The following is a 20,503-nucleotide window of genomic DNA, read 5'->3' as shown; positions in this document are numbered from 1 at the left end:
TGACTATTAATGATTATTAATATGAAAACAGATGTACCATGTTCCGGAGGATTTTGGAAGAGAAAGTTTAATGTAGAAATTGATGAACGATCTTGGATAGTTGCCTATCAGTCAACACAAGAGACTAGATTAAGAGTTTTACACTGGAAAATTATGCACAACATTTATCCGACCAACATTCTCCTGTGTAAAATTAAAGTAACGGAAACTAATAAATGTAATTACTGTTGTGATGTAACTGATTTCATTGAACACTTCTTTTTTGAATGCCCGGTTGTATACAAATTCTGGAAGTTTATTGAAGAATTTATTTTTCGTACTTTAGAAATTAAGATTGTTTTGAAAGTTAGTGATGTTTTATTTGGTATGCATTTTGTAATGGTGAAAAAGGCAACTATGTATAAATTGAACCACATTATCTTAATCGGAAAGATGTGCGTTAGTATATATAAAAAAAACAAATTCGTTTTTACCGTTGGAAAGTATTTTTAATAGGCAGTTACAGATAAGAAGCATTTTTGTGTGAGTGTTCGAAGAACAAAACGTTAAAAAAGTTAGCTTGTTGTACTCGATAAGTTGTATTTAATTCATTGTATGAGATATTGTTAATTGTTGTTATTTATTTGAATAAAAAAATTTTGAAAAAAAAAAAGCCAATGACTCAAAGTATTGTCTGAACCAATACTGAGTAATAGTTCAGTTAGTTACTTTAGTAAATGTTGTTTGCACTTATTCTTTGACTCTTGACTGGCGTGTGCAAAGCGTGCAATCCAACCTTCCAGTTTGCTGCAAACAAAGATACAAAGGAAAACGGATTGTACCAATGAAATGTTAGAAATGCGCTTTACTCTGAGTGTGTGACTTCCATTTGGAACAGCCTCCTTTCGGAAGCAGTGGAGACAGCCCCAAATCGGAACATTTTCCAAGGCAGGCTTGTTGAGCCAGGCTATGGCTAAATCGACCAGATGATAAAGTATTATTGTATTGCATCTTATGCTCATTTTGTACTTTGAATACATGATTCAGAACCAGGGAGTGTGTATAAAATGATATTTTTTCTTGTTTTATTTTCGTCCTGTTTGATACCTTTATGAGTGATAGTTGAAAGCCATCAAGCTTTTACTTATAAGAATGAGGAGCGACCATTTTCCTATCTCAGAATATGACCTACCCATCAGCTTCAGGGAGCTTTGCCCCCTGACCCCCACAAGGGGCTCTGCCCCTTGACCCCGCCAGGGGAAACATCTCCCTGGACCACAAATGGCACTCCCCACCCCCCCTCCTCTTAGCCCTGCACACACACACTCACAGCCCCAGAACAGTAAATGCACACATGTATGATTTGTTGTTGTTGTTGGTGTTATAAACGTTGTTAAAACAATTATGAAAAGAGAGATTTACAAGAAGCAGTAACACCCTTGTTTAAAAAAACATAGCTACCTTGAACCCACCCCCCCCCCCCCCCCCCCCCCCCTACAGATTTTCTGCTCTGACTGAAAAACAAACAAACCCAAACACATTTTGCACAATTTTTTTCAGATCGGCCTCATCCATGCCCATGTTATTGCCAGCTGTTAAGCCATGCACTACAAATAATAGGATTAACACACCTGTTTGGCTTATGTTATGGCTAACCCAGTTAAGGAAAAAGAAAACTTACTGAATGTTAAGTGTATACAGTGGAACCTCCCTTGAGATCCCCCTTTAAACCATCCCTCCATTTTAGGACCTGCACAACCCACAGGAGCTTGTATCCAATCGCCGGTCGATCATTATTTGTAGTATATAGTAGTAGTATGTCATAGTAGTGGACTGTAAATAATGATCGACCGGCGATTGGATACACTAGCTCCTGTGGCACAACCTGTCAATTTATTTCCATGTTCAGACCATAGACCGAATAGCCTGGACCGCCAACTCGTCACGTGACCCTTCGAGGTTACGACTCTCGACTTTCAGGGGCGCGTGACGTCCGGTTTGAAAGGCCAGCGATCGGTCATACACGTAAAATTCCACTCGTGCAAAAAACACGAGTGTACGTGGGAGTTTCAGCCCACGAACGCAGAAGAAGTAGAAGAAAGGCCAGCGATTCGAAGACAGTGAAAAGAAAGCACGCTCCAGTTATTTGTAACAATGGGAGGTGACAATGAACTGGATTTTCCAAAACTCCAAACTAACCTTAAGAAAACTCATCGAAAAACATGTTCCATAAAACTATGCACTTTTGCTGAGTTTATTTGAGCATTTTCAGAACTTACCTCGGCAACTTCGTCCATGTTTACAATCGACACCGGATATGACATCCCCCTGATTTCTGAAAGGCCATGTAAGCGTAGGTTCCTAAATGCGAGAGGCCGCTACCTCATAATAGAGAGAAAGAGCGGAGAGAGAGCTAGTTGGCGGTCCAGGATAAATGGTCTATGGTTCAGACGCACTCCCTAGTTTTCTCAGATTTTTGGGGGTTGTAAAAGGCGGGTTCAACTGCATAAGCAATAAGGATGCCAGAATATATAATTTTTTCATATGATCAATTTGATTAAGAATAGCTGACATTATAAGATGCTTGGTGGTTTGTCAGACCAGCTTTTTTGTTGGTCTGAGGAGAGCATATCTTCTTCTGTTTCATCTTTATGGACCAAGGCGGAAGGCTGAGGTTGATAAAGATGTAACAGAAGGCGATATGATCCCTGAGGACCAACAAAAAGTGCTGGTCTGTCAATAACAACCACCCAAGGGACCGACTATAAAAAACGCTGGCGCTGGACCCGAGTACTCTTCAGACTGGCTCGCTCCCCCAGTATGAAAGTTTCTGTCTTGTGCACGTGGATTTAAAAAAAAAAAAAAAAAAAAAAATAAAAATTATTTATTTATTTTACACAATTAAAAAAATTATTAGAGTAAAATAAAACATTAAAACGTTCATAATAAACAATAGTAAACAAGAATTAAAAAAAGAAAATAATAATTTGACCGCCCATGCCGGGAATCGAACCCGGATCACTTGGATTTAAAAAAAAAAATATTTATTTATTTTACACAATTAAAAAAAACTATTAGAGTAAAATAAAACATTAAAACGTTCATAATAAACAATAGTAAACAAGAATTAAAAAAAAAAAATAGACCGCCCATGCCGGGAATCGAACCCGGATCACTTTGGCCATAGACTCTCTCGTGCTCTCTGTCTCTCTTTCACCGAGACCAATAGTTTCTTTGCCGAGACCAAATCCCCACCCGTCGGCTGTCTTGCAAATCATGCTTTTCTCGTCACTGCGTGACGTGTTCGGCTCAGCCGCCCAAGTCTCCCCTTTAGTTCAGTGACTGGCTGTTCGCAAAACGACCAGCCTCCCACCGCAAAAAACTCCCACCGTTAAGAGTGGCTTTTGTGATTTATTTCGCATTTAGGTCCCAGGTAACATTATGAAGTTTTAATACGATCAATCGGACCTATTATCAAGTTAGTGTATTAACTTTTGAAAGAACTGCACCCAGTAGTTTCCCAGCAATAAGCTGTTAAGTCGAGACAGACACACACACACACAATTAAAGTCTGTTGGACCCTAGTACTGCATACTCGGGGATAAAGACGAATTTTATATATAAAAAAAACAACTCTTGGGTGTTCCGCTGGGGTGGTTGTGGTAGGCTGGTTGTTGTTATGGAGAGGTGGTCACCAGGGCAGGTTTGATTGTACCACTCAAGCTGCTGTATGCAGGTAACCTGTTTGCTGACATCAATGCAATACATTGTTACAGCATTAACTGTAAAAGGGATTTCTGAGTCAGCAGCTGTGGCTTTTCCAATTACTGTCTAATTAAACAAAAATAATACAGTAATACAAAAAAAAAAACATCACTCAAGCCGTGGGTTTTAAAACAACTCTTTATTTCATTCATCAGCTCCAAACCAACAAAAAATCCGAAACATAAAATAAGATGAACATGAAGGTGCAGACAATATTCACGGAGATTGCAGTGACAGATGGTTTACCTGCCAAGTATGGTCATAAAAAACACTTTCTGTGGCATTTGTCCAGAATTCATTTTAACATCAGGATTGCAAGCAACTGTCTTATTTCAGCTCAAACTTTATTTCTGATCAGGCATAAAAAGTACCGTCATGAAAGCATATGAGCATACACGCTTGTTGAGCTGTGTGGTTATTCTATTGATCTATTTGTTGTTCGTGAGATCAGAGATTATTCATTCATGTCCTGCCTGGACTACAATGAAGGGAAGGCTGATCAAGCCAACTTCACCACCTGCATGGAGCAGGAGCATGAAGGGATCTTTACTTTCATTTTCATTTTATCTGTTGAGCGGTGTGTTTACTGATGTTAAACCTATGCCTTTGTTACTTCCGTTCTGTATCATCTCTCAGACTCTGTTTTGTGTACATCAAAAGTTGAAGCTGTTCACATAGAAATGGAATGCCAATTAACTTAATTCAACAAAACAAATTTTCCCTCAATCACACACAACACAACACAAAACGAAATGTAAGAAATTAAAAAGTGAATAGGAGCATCATAAATAAATGAGGCAGAGCGCTAATAAAAAGAAAAAAAAACACACACAAAAACGAACACATGAGCAGAAACCAAGCATATCAATGGGACGGATATCAGAATGCACAGTCACTTGACACATCTTTCCAGCAAACAATCAAGTAGAGTTTATGATAAAAGTCTGATCACAGTCACGTATCACCCATTTTCCACTTTAAGTGCACTATGCAAACAAATCACTTTTTCCATCACCCTATCCCAACCTCGCCCTTCCAAAAAAGACCGGCCCACCTGTGCTAAAAATGAGACCCTATCCACTTGCTAAACAAGAAGACTAAGAGGGAGCACTGAAGAGTGTCAGGTTATGTTTCCCTTGTCATGCTACAGAGGAAGCATTCTTCAGCTTTTCTACGGCGTGACCTGCTCTCCAAACTCGCACGGTCAAAGTCTTTGATGATATAGATGTTGCAGCCACGGCCATGCCACTTCCTTCAGACATCCCTCTTGAAAGCAGGACCTTGATCAACATTGACAAATCTCAAAACTCTGTCGAGAAAGCTATTGGCTGCATGTTTTCCAAGCACTTAGATACGTACTGTTATCATCAATACAGTACATATCACCTTCCTTTTTCCTCAGCATAAATATATGGAATATGTCCTAAAATTATCCCTCCGCCCCTCTATAAGTCACATCACTCAACCACACGCCTTTCCTGTACACTGCAGTGGAAAACACAACACACTCCTCTAACCCCCATCTCACCCCACCTCCAACCCCCTTTAAATAAACACTGGTCAGGTTGGCTGAAAACGACGACAGGAGTGATCATCAGGCCATGACCTCCCACAGCCCTGCTAGAGTGAATCCGTCCTTCAGCTTCTCCACGGCAAGACCCAGCTCCTCAGAGAACACGGGCTCCCTGTCCTCCTTGTTGCTGTCAGCGAAATAGGCCTGCACACACAAAAAGCGTAAAGCCTGTCCTTAACTTGGCGAAGTCGACTACGCGAAGAATACTTTGGTCGCATGAAGCTTTAGCACTGAGTTTTCCGTAAAAAGACTTTGTGAAGTCGACTTCGGGCTCAATCAAGGACTGCCTTAACACTACTACAGTGAAACCCACCTTTTAAGCCCCCCCAACTTCAGACTTTCACCTTTTAAGACCCAACTTGCTTTTACAAATGTTCTGTTCACAATCTCAGTGAATTGACCTCCATTTTAACGCCCCTCCCTCCCTTCTAGCATCTGATTTTTTTCAGATTTTTAGATATTAAAGGGGAGGGGATTTGGGGGTTACACTTTGTTGCTTTATCATCACAAAGAGAACTTATAACTGTTTGGCTGATGAGGCAAACAAACCATCAAACACAATTAAAATACTAATATAGTGTAACCGAGTGCCGAAACACCACAATCACCTTTGGAGGCGAAGTCCAATCAAACAGGATTGAGAATTTTAGAGCTTATTTCTAAGCCCTATAAAAACTGTTATGCATTCGCAAAGGAATCCATGAACATACAGAGAGTCAAAAGCCGCCAGACCCCATCACAAACAGAACTCTACAATCCACAGGTGTTGCCTACTTCAAAGGCGAACAACTCTGCAGAGTCTGCTGTGAAAGGCGATGGTAGTCTCCCTGTCACAATAGTAACAGTAAAAACACCTAAGACTTTAAAATTGGCAATCTAGTGGCTGCTCCGCCTGGCGTCTGGCATTATGGGGTTAGTGCTAGGACTGGTTGGTCCGGTGTCAGAATAATGTGACTGGGTGAGACACGAAGCCTGTGCTGCGACTTCTGTCTTGTGTGTGGCGCACGTTATATGTCAAAGCAGCACCGCCCTGATATGTCCCTTCGTGGTCGGCTGGGCGTTAAGCAAACAAAAAACAAACAACAAACAGTAAAAACACTTATATTTATAAAACCATCACAAACACAAAAGAACAATATCACTTCATTATCTCAAAAAGTTAAATGGTCTTGAGTCAACAGCTTGGGGGTGCAACTGCTGTAAAGGTGAAACCAAGGATAGCTCTTCTTCGTTTTTGTTCCCTGTAGTGTAACTACATGTATCAACTGGATTCAACTTACAGCAAAAGCGTCAGTCTGCGCATCGTTGTGAATCTCCACGTCATCCTGCACAGCTTCTGTAGTCAGCTCTTCCATGCTCCGGGGCTGTAAAAAAAACACTTTCTATATTATTTGCCACATGTTTTTTTTAATCTTTTCTCAGATGTTCTGTTCATAACCTCAGTTTGTTTGTTTCTTCGTTCATGGGCTGAAACTCCCACGGCTTTTACGTGTATGACCGTTTTTACTCTGCCATTTAGGCAGCCATACGCCGCTTTCGGAGGAAGCATGCTGGGTATTTTCGTGTTTCTATAACCCACCGAACTCTGACATGGATTACAGGATCTTTTTCGTGCGCACTTGGTCTTGTGCTTGCGTGTACACATGGGGGTGTGTTCGGACACCGAGGAGAGTGTGCACACAAAGTTGACTCTGAGAAATAAATCTCTCGCCGAACGTGGGGACGAACTCACGCTGACAGCGGCCTACTGGATACAAATCCAGCGCGCTACCGACTGAGCTACATCCCCGCCCATAACCTCAGTAAATGTACCTCCTTTTTAAGACTCCCTCCTTTTTAAGACTCCCTCCTTTTTAAGACCTGATTTTCTCAAAATTTGCGAGGTCTTAAAAGGGGGGGTTCCACTGTATCCAAACAACGATCCTGTACCTTATCCTCTGTCTCAAACTCCACGCCAAAGATGGGACAGGCGCTGTAGACACGGTGCAAGTTCTGGATCTCCTTGGCCGTTGTCTGGAGCTTCTCACTGGGGTCAATGCGGAAGCCCAGAACGTAGCCGCCACTCTGCACAAAATTCAACAGAAACCCTCATGTTAAAAAAGTATCCAACAGAAATCTAAGCCATTTGCCGGCTCATGCTTGATATACAATTTTTCGACATGTCTGTTATCATTTGCTAACATTCAGCATATTAGAAATAACTAATAATATCATCAAAACACGAGTACAGTATATAGCTCAACATGACAGCTTTGCATCTGTACGATTACTCACCATTGCTGAGGTCTCCACCACCAGAGCTACTCCAAACTTGGAATCTCGGATCTTCACGTTTTTCTGCACATCGGACAATAAAGGCACTGACAAGAAATTACAACTGATGTTATTTCCAGAAAGTTTGATTTCTCTGGGTGTATCATGATTTTTTGGTGAAAACATAAAATTTAATGATCAAAATGCCTAGAAAGAAAACAAAATCTGCAAGTGAAATGTAGATTTGAGTAAACTAATGTTAAATTTAACATAAGAGAAAAAGAAACAAAACACCCAATCTTCATTATCAAAGAAAAAGACAAACATCTGCAGCTTACCATTTGCAAATACGGAATGCTGACGTTAAACGACTCATTGATATTGGCATGCCACACCAGTCGTACATTTGTGATGTAGAATGTTCCAAGATTACCCTGCAAAACACAATGTTTCAAGAAAGATCAGATTTAGTGACACAACAATTGCTTTATAAGTAATCCCATGAAAAGATTCCATCCAGATTTCTGTTTTGCCCTTCCACCTGTCACACCCCCTCTACCCCCCCTCCCCCCCAAAAAAAACCCCACACACACACAAAAAACACCCCACACACACCGAACCAAACAAAAACAAACAAACAAACAAAAATACACACACACAAATATAAAGCAAAACTTGTTTCTTAATTGGCTCACGTAAGTGTAGCCTATGCGATCGTAACTTTGTCTGTCTGTGCGTGTGTGTGTGTGTGTGTGCGTGTGTGCGTGTGTATGTCTGTGGTAGAAACTTTAACATTTCGTCATTTGAAGACGTCACATTATGGCGTAAGAGGGTTAGACGTCACGCGAAAGAATTACTGAAAGTCTCGGTCATTTTGGCTCATTATTTTGAGCGGGCCGAGACTAGTTGGAAGGCACTATGGCGGAAAAGAGAGTTATCTTTTCATGTCTTGGCGTCTCAAATCTTATTCTTCTTCTTCTTCTTCTGCGTTCGTGGGCTGAAACTCCCACGCACACTCGTGTTTTTTGCACAAGTGGAATTTTACGTGTATGACCGTTTTTTACCCCGCCATTTAGGCAGCCATACGCCGTTTTCGGAGGAAGCATGCTGGGTATTTTCGTGTTTCTATAACCCACCGAACTCTGACATGGATTACAGGATCTTTTTCGTGCGCACTTGGTCTTGTGCTTGCGTGTACACACGGGGGTGTTCGGACACCGAGGAGAGTCTGCACACAAAGTTGACTCTGAGAAATAAATCTCTCGCCGAACGTGGGGACGAACTCACGCTGACAGCGGCCAACTGGATACAAATCCAGCGCGCTACCGACTGAGCTACATCCCCGCCCAAATCTTATTAGTCAGAAAGCGCATGCACGTAGTCTCGACCAGTGCGTGGTGTGCTTCTTTCTGAGTACTTTACGTCACAAATTGTACTTTACGTACTTGATGATGACGTACGTTAATTGTATGTGTTCTATTTCGTTGACTGAGCACGGCCGGGACCAGTTGGCGTGAGCGCTGGGATTTCGAGTTTCATTCGACATGTCAATGCATCGCAGTATGAAATAATACAGGTAGGAGGTTAGTCGATTTGGTCGATAAGTGCATTCTTCACTATGGTATTGAGTCTGATTTCGTCGTCCATCTTGAATCAAAAAGCACTCTTCTTACAAAAAAACCAACAACTTCGTTGCGAGCTACAGCGAAGCTTCGCATGTCAAAACTTGAGAAGCGATGTTGGGGTCAAAGTACCACGCCGTAGCTGCGGGTTTTTGGTATTAAGACTTTGCGAAGCTTCGTGTTGTCGACTACGGGCTCAATTAAGGACAGGCTTAAGTAGGCTAGATCTAGATCTAGTGTCTCGCTTTCTTGCACAGTGTCACCTATGCTTACTGTGTGTGTGTGTGTGTGTGTGTGTGTGTGTGTGTGTATGTGTGACGGAGTGATTGAGTTTGTGTTACTGTTTGTCGATTTCTTACGTGAGCCTTGAAGGCTTCGCCTCTTGTTTTTAAAATACAATGCTGGAATGCATTCATAACATTGTAAATGCGACCGGCCCCCGTAGCGCAGTGGTTAGCGCATCGGGCTGTGGGCCGGGAGGTCGTGGGTTCGAATCCCATCGGGTCATGTGGGTTTTTCGGGCTACGGTCGGCTCCTACCCAGAGTGGAAGTGCTATGGTTCCTATGGGAAGGCTGGAATCACACAGCCGAGTGTCATTCACTTAACGAATGCGACTTTGAGGGTGCTCAGGTTCTGTTTACCTGACCAACACCGCAGGTGCGGCAGTTCTCGGGCCTGGTTGACGCCAGGATATATTATGACAGTAAGCGTAGAGTGCTGCCCTGTCACGTAGTCTCAAACCAAATTGGAAATCCATAGCATCATCATTATAATCATCCTCATCTCATTAATCATCCAAAATTATAAATTGTCCTTGCTCTTGTGGCCCTTCATGCCCGGAGCTCTCATGGTGACCTTGGTCTCAGTGTTCCTGTTCCATCCTTCTCTGAATAGTAGTTCTGCTGTCAGTCTTCAACGTGTGACGTTCCTTGGGTTCGACGGAGGGGCGTAGTGGCGGTCTGCTCTCTGGAGGGGACGCTCACTCAATCTGGCTCCGCGACTTAACGCCAATGTCGTTAGTAGGGGGCATAGTAGGTAGTGGGCTGCGTCCGTTAGCTCGGGACAGAACCACTACTGAACACCGTCGAAGTGACTCAGCAGAAGTGCAGTGTCATCTTCCGAGGGTAGCCTACCGCAGCGACCCGACATCCCTCCCTGGAGCGTCTGTAAAATCGACAAGTCTGGCAGCGGAACGAAAATTCAGATGTGGATGGAGCAGTGAGTACAGGGACGGGGCGGCGTGAGAGCACACCGGGACAAGGAACAGGTGTAAGGAAAAAAAAAAGAAAAAAAAAAAAAAAAAACATTGTAAATGCGCGAATCTTTCCATACACACTGTTTTGAAGCATGATGCAAAATGATGCAAGAAAGCCAACAACATAAGCATGATACCCCCAGATTCCTATTTTGCCCCTCCCCATTCAATACAGCTTTCTATTGTCACACTGCCACCCCCCCCCCCAAAAAAAAACAAAAAAAACAAACAAACAAAAACAAAAACACACAAATATAAAACCTGTTTCTTGATTTTTTAAATACAATGCTGGAATGCAGTCATTACTTTGTAAATACACGAACCTTTCCCTACACATTGTTTTGAAGCACGATGTAAAATGATGCAAGAAAGCCGACAACACAAGCAATATAAGATATCTCCCTACCTGATCACTTGAGAGATTCCAGACTCCATTCACTTTGTCATAGACCTGCTCTTGAGGCAAGAGTCTCAGCTGCTTGTTCTGCACCAGCGCTCCTCTGAGTTTCAGGTCACGATACAGTTTTGATGTCTCATACGCACTGTAAAATTGTCAATGTAAATGTTTCATAATGTGCTGCAACAAGAAGAGTAAATGCTTATACAAAATACAACTCACTTTCTGTCATACAAAAATATGAATCAAATGCAAAATATTTGCTGCTCTAACTCCATGAAAGACTGTTCAGGAAAACACAGATTTCCTACTCATTGACCCAAACTTGCTCCCATTGCAACCTGTATCCATCCATTTTTTCATCCAATCATAAGTATATCCCACGGGTACAAACTTGCGTCATTTCTTTCTGACAGATTATATCAATCCAGAAGATTTGTTTTACAAATCCGTATCATTGCTTTACTCATCAAGAGAAAGACATTCACAGAACAAAATGATATATCGATGTCATCTTGGCATTTTGGTGTAACTCGATTGTTGGCCATTTTGATGTTTTTGAGCTTGAGACTATAAGTAAACCATGAAAAATATTCTCTCAAATACAATTGATGATGCATGATTTAACAACCTTTTTTTCTATCCATACCAGGAATGAATATAAACACTATAACAAGAGGCGAAGCCTTCAAGGCTCACGTAAGAAATCGACAAACAGTAACACAAACTCAATCACTCCGTCACACATACACACATACACACACACAGTAAGCATAGGTGACACTGTGCAAGAAAGCGAGACACTAGATCTAGATCTGTCTGTCTGCATGTAGCCTACTTACAGGGACACGACTGCCAACTAGTCTCGGCCCGCTCAAAATAACAATGACCGAGACTTTCAGTAATTCCTTCGCGTGACGTCTAACCCTCTTACGTCATAATGTGACGTCTTCAAATGACGAAATGTTAAAGTTTCTACCACAGACATACACACGCACGCACATACGCACGCACAGACAGACAAAGTTACGATCGCATAGGCTACACTTACGTGAGCCAATAACAATAATCAGTTTTGTCCTTCTCCTAAAAAGCTGTTTAAAATGGGTTATGTAAACATTCCACAACAACATTGATATGCAGCTTACCGGTGAACTGATATGACAGATGTAAACAGCCGAGGAGATCCTGGAATCTGCAATAATAGTCATCACTTGTCAGACAGTAGTCTAGCCTGTTTTAAAAGGACAGAAAGTCCAAAACAATCCGAAGCCCATAATACGCTGAAACAATTCATTCATTAACAAGCATTTGAGTAATGCAAGCTTGTCAAAAAAGAACATTACATTACATTGTTTTACAAAAACAAATCATCTAGACCAACAAGAGCACCTGTTAAAGCACATTGTATTTTGCGGAAGAGCAAAAGAGGCAATGAGGTTCCGGCCAGCCCCAGGCACCGTGAGTTTCTTCTTCCCCGAGGCAATGAGGTTCCGGCCAGCCCCAGGCACCGTGAGTTTCTTCTTCCCCGAGGCAATGAGGTTCCGGCCAGCCCCAGGCACCGTGAGTTTCTTCTTCCCCGAGGCAATGAGGTTCCGGCCAGCCCCGGGCACCGTGAGTTTCTTCTTCCCCGAGGCAATGAGGTTCCGGCCAGCCCCAGGCACCGTGAGTTTCTTCTTCCCCGAGGCAATGAGGTTCCGGCCAGCCCCGGGCACCGTGAGTTTCTTCTTCCCCGAGGCAATGAGGTTCCGGCCAGCCCCAGGCACCGTGAGTTTCTTCTTCCCCGAGGCAATGAGGTTCCGGCCAGCCCCGGGCACCGTGAGTTTCTTCTTCCCCGAGGCAATGAGGTTCCGGCCAGCCCCGGGCACCGTGAGTTTCTTCTTCCCCGAGGCAATGAGGTTCCGGCCAGCCCCAGGCACCGTGAGTTTCTTCTTCCCCGAGGCAATGAGGTTCCGGCCAGCCCCGGGCACCGTGAGTTTCTTCTTCCCCGAGGCAATGAGGTTCCGGCCAGCCCCAGGCACCGTGAGTTTCTTCTTCCCCGAGGCAATGAGGTTCCGGCCAGCCCCAGGCACCGTGAGTTTCTTCTTCCCCGAGGCAATGAGGTTCCGGCCAGCCCCAGGCACCGTGAGTTTCTTCTTCCCCGAGGCAATGAGGTTCCGGCCAGCCCCAGGCACCGTGAGTTTCTTCTTCCCCGAAGGGACAAAGGAAGACACCTGTGCCGCGAGCAAGATCCAAGGCTGTGCAGACTCCGACACTGGTCCAAACGGCACCAAAAGGGGAACCGGCACTGCCGGAATACCACTCCCCGACGGCGTAGGCTTAGCCAATACCTGAGACACTTCACTCTTCCTTTTATTTCCTTAACTGCTGTTGGTTCCTTTCATCTGGCAGACCTCTTTAATATTTTAAATGCTTTGGTAATCAGCATTGTTTTTTCTCTCATAAAGGAGCCAAGAACAATTTGTTATAGATAAGCAGACTGACTAAAAGACACTAAGTAAAAAAGAAAGAAGTACAGAAACACTGATACCAGAAGCACTTACAAGGTTTGTGAAAATGAACTCGAAGCGAGTGTTGTTGCATTTGCATAACACATACAATGCCTCCACTGTTCCCCTCAGTTTCTAAGATGAAAGAAAGAGAAAATCATATTAAACACACGCATGGAAACAAATAGTGATGGGGGGGGGGGGGGGGGGGGAGGGATAAAAAAAAAAATGGACAGGCTATTGATCAAGGAAAAACCTAAGACCAAACAAGTCGTGTAAGGCAAAAATACAACATTTAGTCAAGCTGTCGAACTCACAGAATGAAACTGAACGCAATGCAATTTTTCAGCAAGACCGTATACTCGTAGCATCGTAAGTCCACCGCTCGTGGCAAATTGACAAGAAGAGCGGGGTAGTACTTGCGCTGAGAAGGATAGCACGCTTTTCTGTACCTCTCTTCGTTTTAACTTTCTGAGCGTGTTTTTAATCCAAACATATCATATCTATATGTTTTTGGAATCAGGAACCGACAAGAAATAAGATGAAAGTGTTTTTAAATTGATTTCGAAAATTTAATTTTGATCATAATTTTTATATTTTTAATTTTCAGAGCTTGTTTTTAATCCAAATATAACATATTTATATGTTTTTGGAATCAGGAAATGATGAAGAATAAGATGAACATAAATTTGGATCGTTTCATAAAAAAAAATTTTTTAAACAATTTTCAGATTTTTAATGACCAAAGTCATTAATTAATTTTTAAGCCACCAAGCTGAAATGCAATACCAAAGTCCGGCCTTCGTCGAAGATTGCTTGGCCAAAATTTCAATCAATTTGATTGAAAAATGAGGGTGTGACAGTGCCGCCTCAACTTTTACAAAAAGCCAGATATGACGTCATCAAAGGTATTTATCGAAAAAAAGAAAAAAACGTCCGGGGATATCATTCCCAGGAACTCTCATGTAAAATTTCATAAAGGTCGGTCCAGTAGTTTGGTCTGAATCGCTCTACACACATACACCACGACCCTCGTCTCGATTCCCCCTCTATGTTAAAACATTTAGTCAAAACTTGACTAAATGTAAAAAGAAAGAAATAAACACACACAAAACGGTCCCTTTCTCAATCTCATTCACTTGTCATACAAAAACAACACTATACTTAATAATAATAATAATAATAATAATACGAATATTTGTAACGCGCACATATCTCACCAACAGGCGACTCAAGGCGCACATACACTCATTCACACACACGGAGACTTAAAGTCACTAACACACACACACCATCAACCATTAAATATGTACAGTTATTCAGGGTGGGATGGGGGTGGGCAGTGTAGAATGCATGGATTATTTGGAAAAAAGGAATGTCTTGAGTGCAGATTTGAATGATTCGAGGGACTGCTGTTGACGGAGGGGGAGAGGTAGTGTGTTCCATTGGCTAGGTGCTTGAGTTTTTACATGTATCCATGAAAGTCTTTATGTCATTCATCCTTCATCAGTCAGAAAAAATCAGCTCACTATACACATCTCTCATACTTAAAATTCTCAAGAAAGCATCCCTCTAATTTCATGTTTGAAATAGCAACACTGAAAAAGGAAATGAGAACACTGATGTATTCATGAACATAAACAATGACTTACTGATTGTGCTGTTCTTGTTGATAAGTTTATGATACAGTTGAACCCAATAGCTGCACAGCAAATTAACATGAATGAAATAAATTGCACATCTGGTATAGGTATAAATTTACAGAATGCACTCATGCTGCTCAACAGAAATTAATCTGATACAACACTATTTTTTTTGTGCTGTTGCTAAAAAAATGCATAAAATGAGGCGCAGAATTCCTCAGAAAACAGATAGAGATTTATCTCACAAAAAAGCATTTTTTTCAATGTGCTTTATTCCTACAAAACAGCAAAAACAAGTAAAGAAACATAGGTAGGCAAATACTAGAAGGCAATTCATATTTTTAAGAATGCAAAGAATGACTAATTCAGTACAGCAATACCTGTGATGTGTGGACCCTCCCATGAGAGGACACCTCCCTTAAAAGGACACCTCTTGTCACTTTTCATATTATTTCTACCAAAGTATACCTGTCATGAAAGGCCACCTGCAATGTAGGGACTGGGTGGCCGAGTGGTAACGCACTTGCGCTCGGAAGCGAGAACTTGCGAGTTCGACCCTGGGTCAGGGCGTTAGCAATTTTCTCCCCCCTTTCCTAACCTAGGTGGTGGGTTCAAGTGCTAGTCTTTCGGATGAGACGAAAAACCGAGGTCCCTTCGTGTACACTACATTGGGGTGTGCACGTTAAAGATCCCACGATTGACAAAAGGGTCTTTCCTGGCAAAATTGTATAGGCATAGATAAAAATGTCCACCAAAATACCCGAGTGACTTGGAATAATAGGCCGTGAAAAGTAGGATATGCGCCGAAATGGCTGCGATCTGCTGGCTGATGTAAATGCATGATGTATTGTGTAAAAAAAAAAATTCCATCTCACACGGCATAAATAAATCCCTGCGCCTTGAATATGTGCGCGATAAAAATTGCATAAAATAAAAATTTAAAAAAAAAATCCCTGCTCTTAGAGCTGTACCCACGGAATACGCGCGATATAAGCCTCAAATTGATTGTTTGATTGACTTTTGGCTGGTCCAAAGGGTGTCCTTTCATCGCAGGTACCTCTGTAGTTGACAATGTTTGCCCCAGGAATTTCAAACTTACTTCGATATCATTTCAGTTTACTTTCTCAAGTTACTGTACATGTCAAACACAGCCTGTCAGCGTTTTTATCAGCATTTTCCCTCTAGATCCCCTAACCCCGCTTAACATTTCTGTTGAAATCATTTGGGCAGAGGTAATTGGAGAATGTTAAGTACACTCACAGAGATTAGCTCTTGGGATTGCGAGTGAATGCCAGATGATCCTCAAGTTGCTCACAATCAGCCGACCTGTTCGAAAAAAGATTGAAGCTTAGTCAGAGTGAGGATCCCATCTTTGAACACCATGCATACCTTACACATGTATCTATGGATTTTGCATACATACTCAACCCCAACACAGTTTCACTGCAGGGATGTTGTTTGGTGTTATCATTCGACAAAACATTAAAACTTACTTCAAATCACCAAAAACATTTTTGGTGGAGCTACAACACTTTTTCAGTGGAGAAAAGGTGATGCCAAAGGTTGTCTTAACTTTACAAAAAAAAAAGGTGCCAAACATTCAATAGCCCTGAAGAAGTAAATCATAGGAGCATCCTTGCTATTGGTTGGAATTAAATACACGTACAGTCACACACTGGCTGACTCCTTCACAAACGCGCCCACACCAAACAAAACACAGCTAATGAAAGAATTCAATGTAAACAAAGCTATATTTTCTTCCCTTTAATTAATGTTCAGTCCTGTGTATAAGGCAACAAACCACTCCTATAATGATCATTGAACTGCACACCGTCTGGTATTTCTGGAAATGATACATGTATGTGATCATCTCTAACCTCTGTCTCCATTGTTTCCCTTTGTGTCTTCAACTGCATCAAGTCGGTCAATCATCTTTTCACCAGGGCGCATGCGCATCTGCCTGTTGAAAATATTGCAGTTTAGAAATAAAAATAAATATATATATACATGTAGAGAGGTTACAACATGAGTGTTTTTTTATATGGCTTGTAATTCAGTCAAGACCCAGCGGATGAATATCAAGGGACTCACGAGCCTCTGGCGAGTGAGTCCCTTTGATATTCCCGCTGGGTCTTGACTGAAATACAAGCCATACAAAAAATCACGAGTGTTGTAACCTGTATATCCCATGAAGATCTAAAAGACAAAGTGTGACGGAAACATCAAGCTTTAGTTGTCTGTTCAGATGAGGCACCTCTGCACATACCTTATCATCTAAAGGCATGTCTGTTGATCTATGTCAAGTCGGTGCATAATGGTGGCTTGGTTGTCCCCGTCAGTTGAAAGCCTCTTACACGGATTTGACTGAATACCTTGTGGTTACACACGCGCATCTCCTGAGATCTTGGACACCTTCATCGTCTATAGGGCCTACTGCACCGCAGAAGAGCTAGAAATACTCGCAAAAAGCATTAAACAGCTTGTCCAGAGAACACCCGTAGTCAATGATGTACCGATAAGGGCGTGTGTACCGGGCACGCTGTAACTTCACATGAGCATAGTCTGAACATAGCAGTGCTGGTCGGACGGACTGGGTTTTTAACGATTGCTAGTTTGACTTTTGTTTTAGTTGAGAGCACGAGCACAAACACTCAAACACATACGGCTTGTCATGTTGATCACAAGAGAGAAATAGAACAGCGAATAGAAGGAAGTCGAGACTAAAACTCAGCTATAACACTGAACGACTCTCGCGCAAGTTCTCAAAAGCGTGGTTACACCTTGCACATCCGGTCTATAGGTACATGTGCATTTTGGAATGTCAAGGACGACAGAAAGTAGAGCCAGCTATGATGTATTTCATGCACTCTTATTTATCCTCTATTTTATGTGTTATAAGAGTGCAATAGTTACATCATAGATATAACAAGAGAACAATGGAAATACAAGAAATATACCTAGAGTACATTTACAGAGACAAAGAAGGGAGGTCATAGGATATATATGTTCTGCGCGAACTTACAATCCGGTTTCATTCTAGAATGGACCGGGTCCAGGTTGGAATTCTAACCCTGCGCAAGTACAGGGGTGCCATTCTAGAATGAAACCCTTGAATAAAGGGGGCCGTAATGTTTGTAGGTAAGACAGAGTTGTCTTCCCTTGAATTATCTCCACCTGCACCTTCCCTTTGATAAAATGGGGCTGATTTGTCTACCCCTGAAAAAAATCCTTTGGCGATCTTGCGATGTCATGTCATGTCAAGAAAGTTGACACTCCTGAGTACGCAATAAACAAAGGCAGACCATAGCAAGGGGGACTACCAGGGCGGTATTGTTTGCAGGGCAGTTGTTTTTGTGATGAGAGCCGGTTGCGGCCGCTTGCAATGTCAGCGCTGTCTCCCTCTCGGAAATGTCCGGTTTTTTGACAATTTTTTTGACAGACAGACAGACAGACGGTCAGACCGACTAACCGACAGACAGACCAACAGAAGGACAGAGTGAGTTATAGAGCTGTTGTCACAGGTTTAAAAAAAAGTTGACATTATATCTTCACAATTCAGAAGACCAACTTCATGTATATGAATAAGATTAAAAGTTACAAGCGAGATCGGCAAAACACTGTCAGTCCGGAAATTTCCGTTCGTAGCGATCAGTGCTGAGTGTCTCTCAAAATCGTAATCACTTTCAGAACATCACAATCCCAATTCACGATGTCTTTGAGTAAAGTGTAAAAAACCCGAAAAAAAACCCCAACCAAACACACAAAAAACAAAAACAAACAGAAAATCCACATTTGTGGCTTTGGTTGTGTGATAGTCTAACTGAAATGACTATTCCAACTTGGACCCAAATTCCAACCTTGCGCACGGCCGATTCTAGAATGGACCAGCAACAAGGGTTTCATTCTAGAATGGCACCCCTGTACTTGCGCAGGGTTAGAATTCCAACCTGGACCCGGTCCATTCTAGAATGAAACCGGATTCTAAGTTCGCGCAGAACATATACACAGTATACATAATGAATACATTCTTTCATGTAGGGTAAAAAATAAGTATATTACGGATTGGTAATTCTTCCTTTGTTATATATATGTTAAAAGAGAACATTCTCTCTGTGTGATATACTCCACATGTGTCTGAGAAAATAACATACACACTCTTTGTGTGTAATACTAACTGTAAGTGAATGTTATTTTCTCAAAAGTGTTACTGTTACTCATTCACAAAACCAGAAAATGCATTAGCTGCAACCTGTCCATCTTTCTTTCCATTTTGTACAATTTGAGTGGCTAATTGGTAGCTGACGTGCAGTTCATTGGATCATCACCATGTAAATATTGGTCTGGATGAATTGTGCAACTAAAAAGATTTGGGTCCTCTCTTCCTATTTCAACATGGGCTTTTTCACTGGCTTTCAGTTACAAGTGACGAATCCAACAGTTTTCCTTTAAAAAAAAATCAGAGAAAACTGGATTAAAATTAAGGCAAAAGCTATACGCACTCCGAGTGTATACAGGATCGATGAGTCTGTATACACTCCGACAATGAAAAGCTCTGTTACAAATCTGTCGCCAATGAAATGCCCCCTAACAAGTCGTTAAAAAGATCTAAATTACTACCGTAATCAGAAACTGTCTTTCATGACTGATAGGGATTGAAAAATATTATTCTATTAATCCATGCTTTTAGCATCATGCAAAAAATGTTGCGCCAGAAAAACTTCAGATACTACATTCCATTGCTATAAAAGTAAAAGTATCATGTGTTCATGGGGCAGTTTTCACTGGATTACAAACTTGTGACAAATCCAACAGTTCTCCGCATTCCATTGCTAAAAGTGTTTTTATGTGTTAATAGGTCTTTTCACTGGCTAACAAGTAACAAATCCAACAGTTTTCCTTTGGAAAAAAATCACCAAAATAAGCAAAGAAAAAAAAAAGCTGAGAAGCCTCAGAATCAAAATTCAGAAACTTTAAATTTACAAAGCTGTCTTTATGACTGACAGAAAAAATATTATTGTATTAATACATCCTTTCAGAATAATGCAAAACATATTGCGCCAGGAAAAATGTCCTCATGTGTTCATGTTCATCAGTACATGCACATGAAATTCCTGAACGCAAACAAAAACAGTCGACGAAACTCAGCTTTTATTACGATTGCACCATCGCTTTAACCACGCACCAGCCAGCGTTCGATCTCATTCTGACAGACAAAAGGAGTGAATAATACTGACATGATATATTTAAGACGTGCAAAATAACGATTATACAATACTCACGGGGTATTAACGTCAAATCGAACATCTCTGTCCTCCCAGAGCGCATCGGCAGCCATTTTGACGCTACAAGCATAACTATGCACAAAAATCACGTATTCGCGAGAAAGAAATTATTAAATTTATTTTGTCTTTCAACATAACTTAAGATTTTATGAGAACAAAAAACATGTGTAAGTGCTAAATCTAAGAACATTTATGCAAATTTAAAGAGACAAACAAACAAAAAAATGCAAAGGGGAAGCCACTT

The 20,503-nt window shown here is 41.6% G+C and overlaps 1 protein-coding gene across 1 annotated transcript; it reads right to left on the bottom strand.

The window, feature by feature from the left end:
- Positions 1-3,864: 3,864 nt before the first annotated feature.
- On the bottom strand, positions 3,865-20,327 carry LOC138982929 (BBSome complex member BBS5-like). Its single transcript, XM_070356325.1, has 12 exons — positions 20,257-20,327; positions 16,855-16,937; positions 16,238-16,303; positions 14,987-15,036; positions 13,389-13,469; positions 11,994-12,040; positions 10,855-10,990; positions 7,909-8,004; positions 7,592-7,654; positions 7,247-7,381; positions 6,598-6,681; positions 3,865-5,461 (listed from the first exon to the last, which is right to left on the bottom strand). The coding sequence occupies exons 1-12, from the start codon at positions 20,310-20,312 to the stop codon at positions 5,339-5,341; spliced, it is 1,020 nt and encodes a 339-aa protein (XP_070212426.1). The 5' UTR covers positions 20,313-20,327; the 3' UTR covers positions 3,865-5,338.
- Between the last annotated feature and the right edge of the window lie 176 nt (positions 20,328-20,503).

Source organism: Littorina saxatilis, linkage group LG12 (assembly GCF_037325665.1).
Source record: "Littorina saxatilis isolate snail1 linkage group LG12, US_GU_Lsax_2.0, whole genome shotgun sequence".
NCBI classification, from domain to species: domain Eukaryota; kingdom Metazoa; phylum Mollusca; class Gastropoda; order Littorinimorpha; family Littorinidae; genus Littorina; species Littorina saxatilis.
The sequence above is the reverse complement of the archived record's forward strand: the minus strand, read 5'-3'. Positions and strand labels throughout refer to the sequence as shown.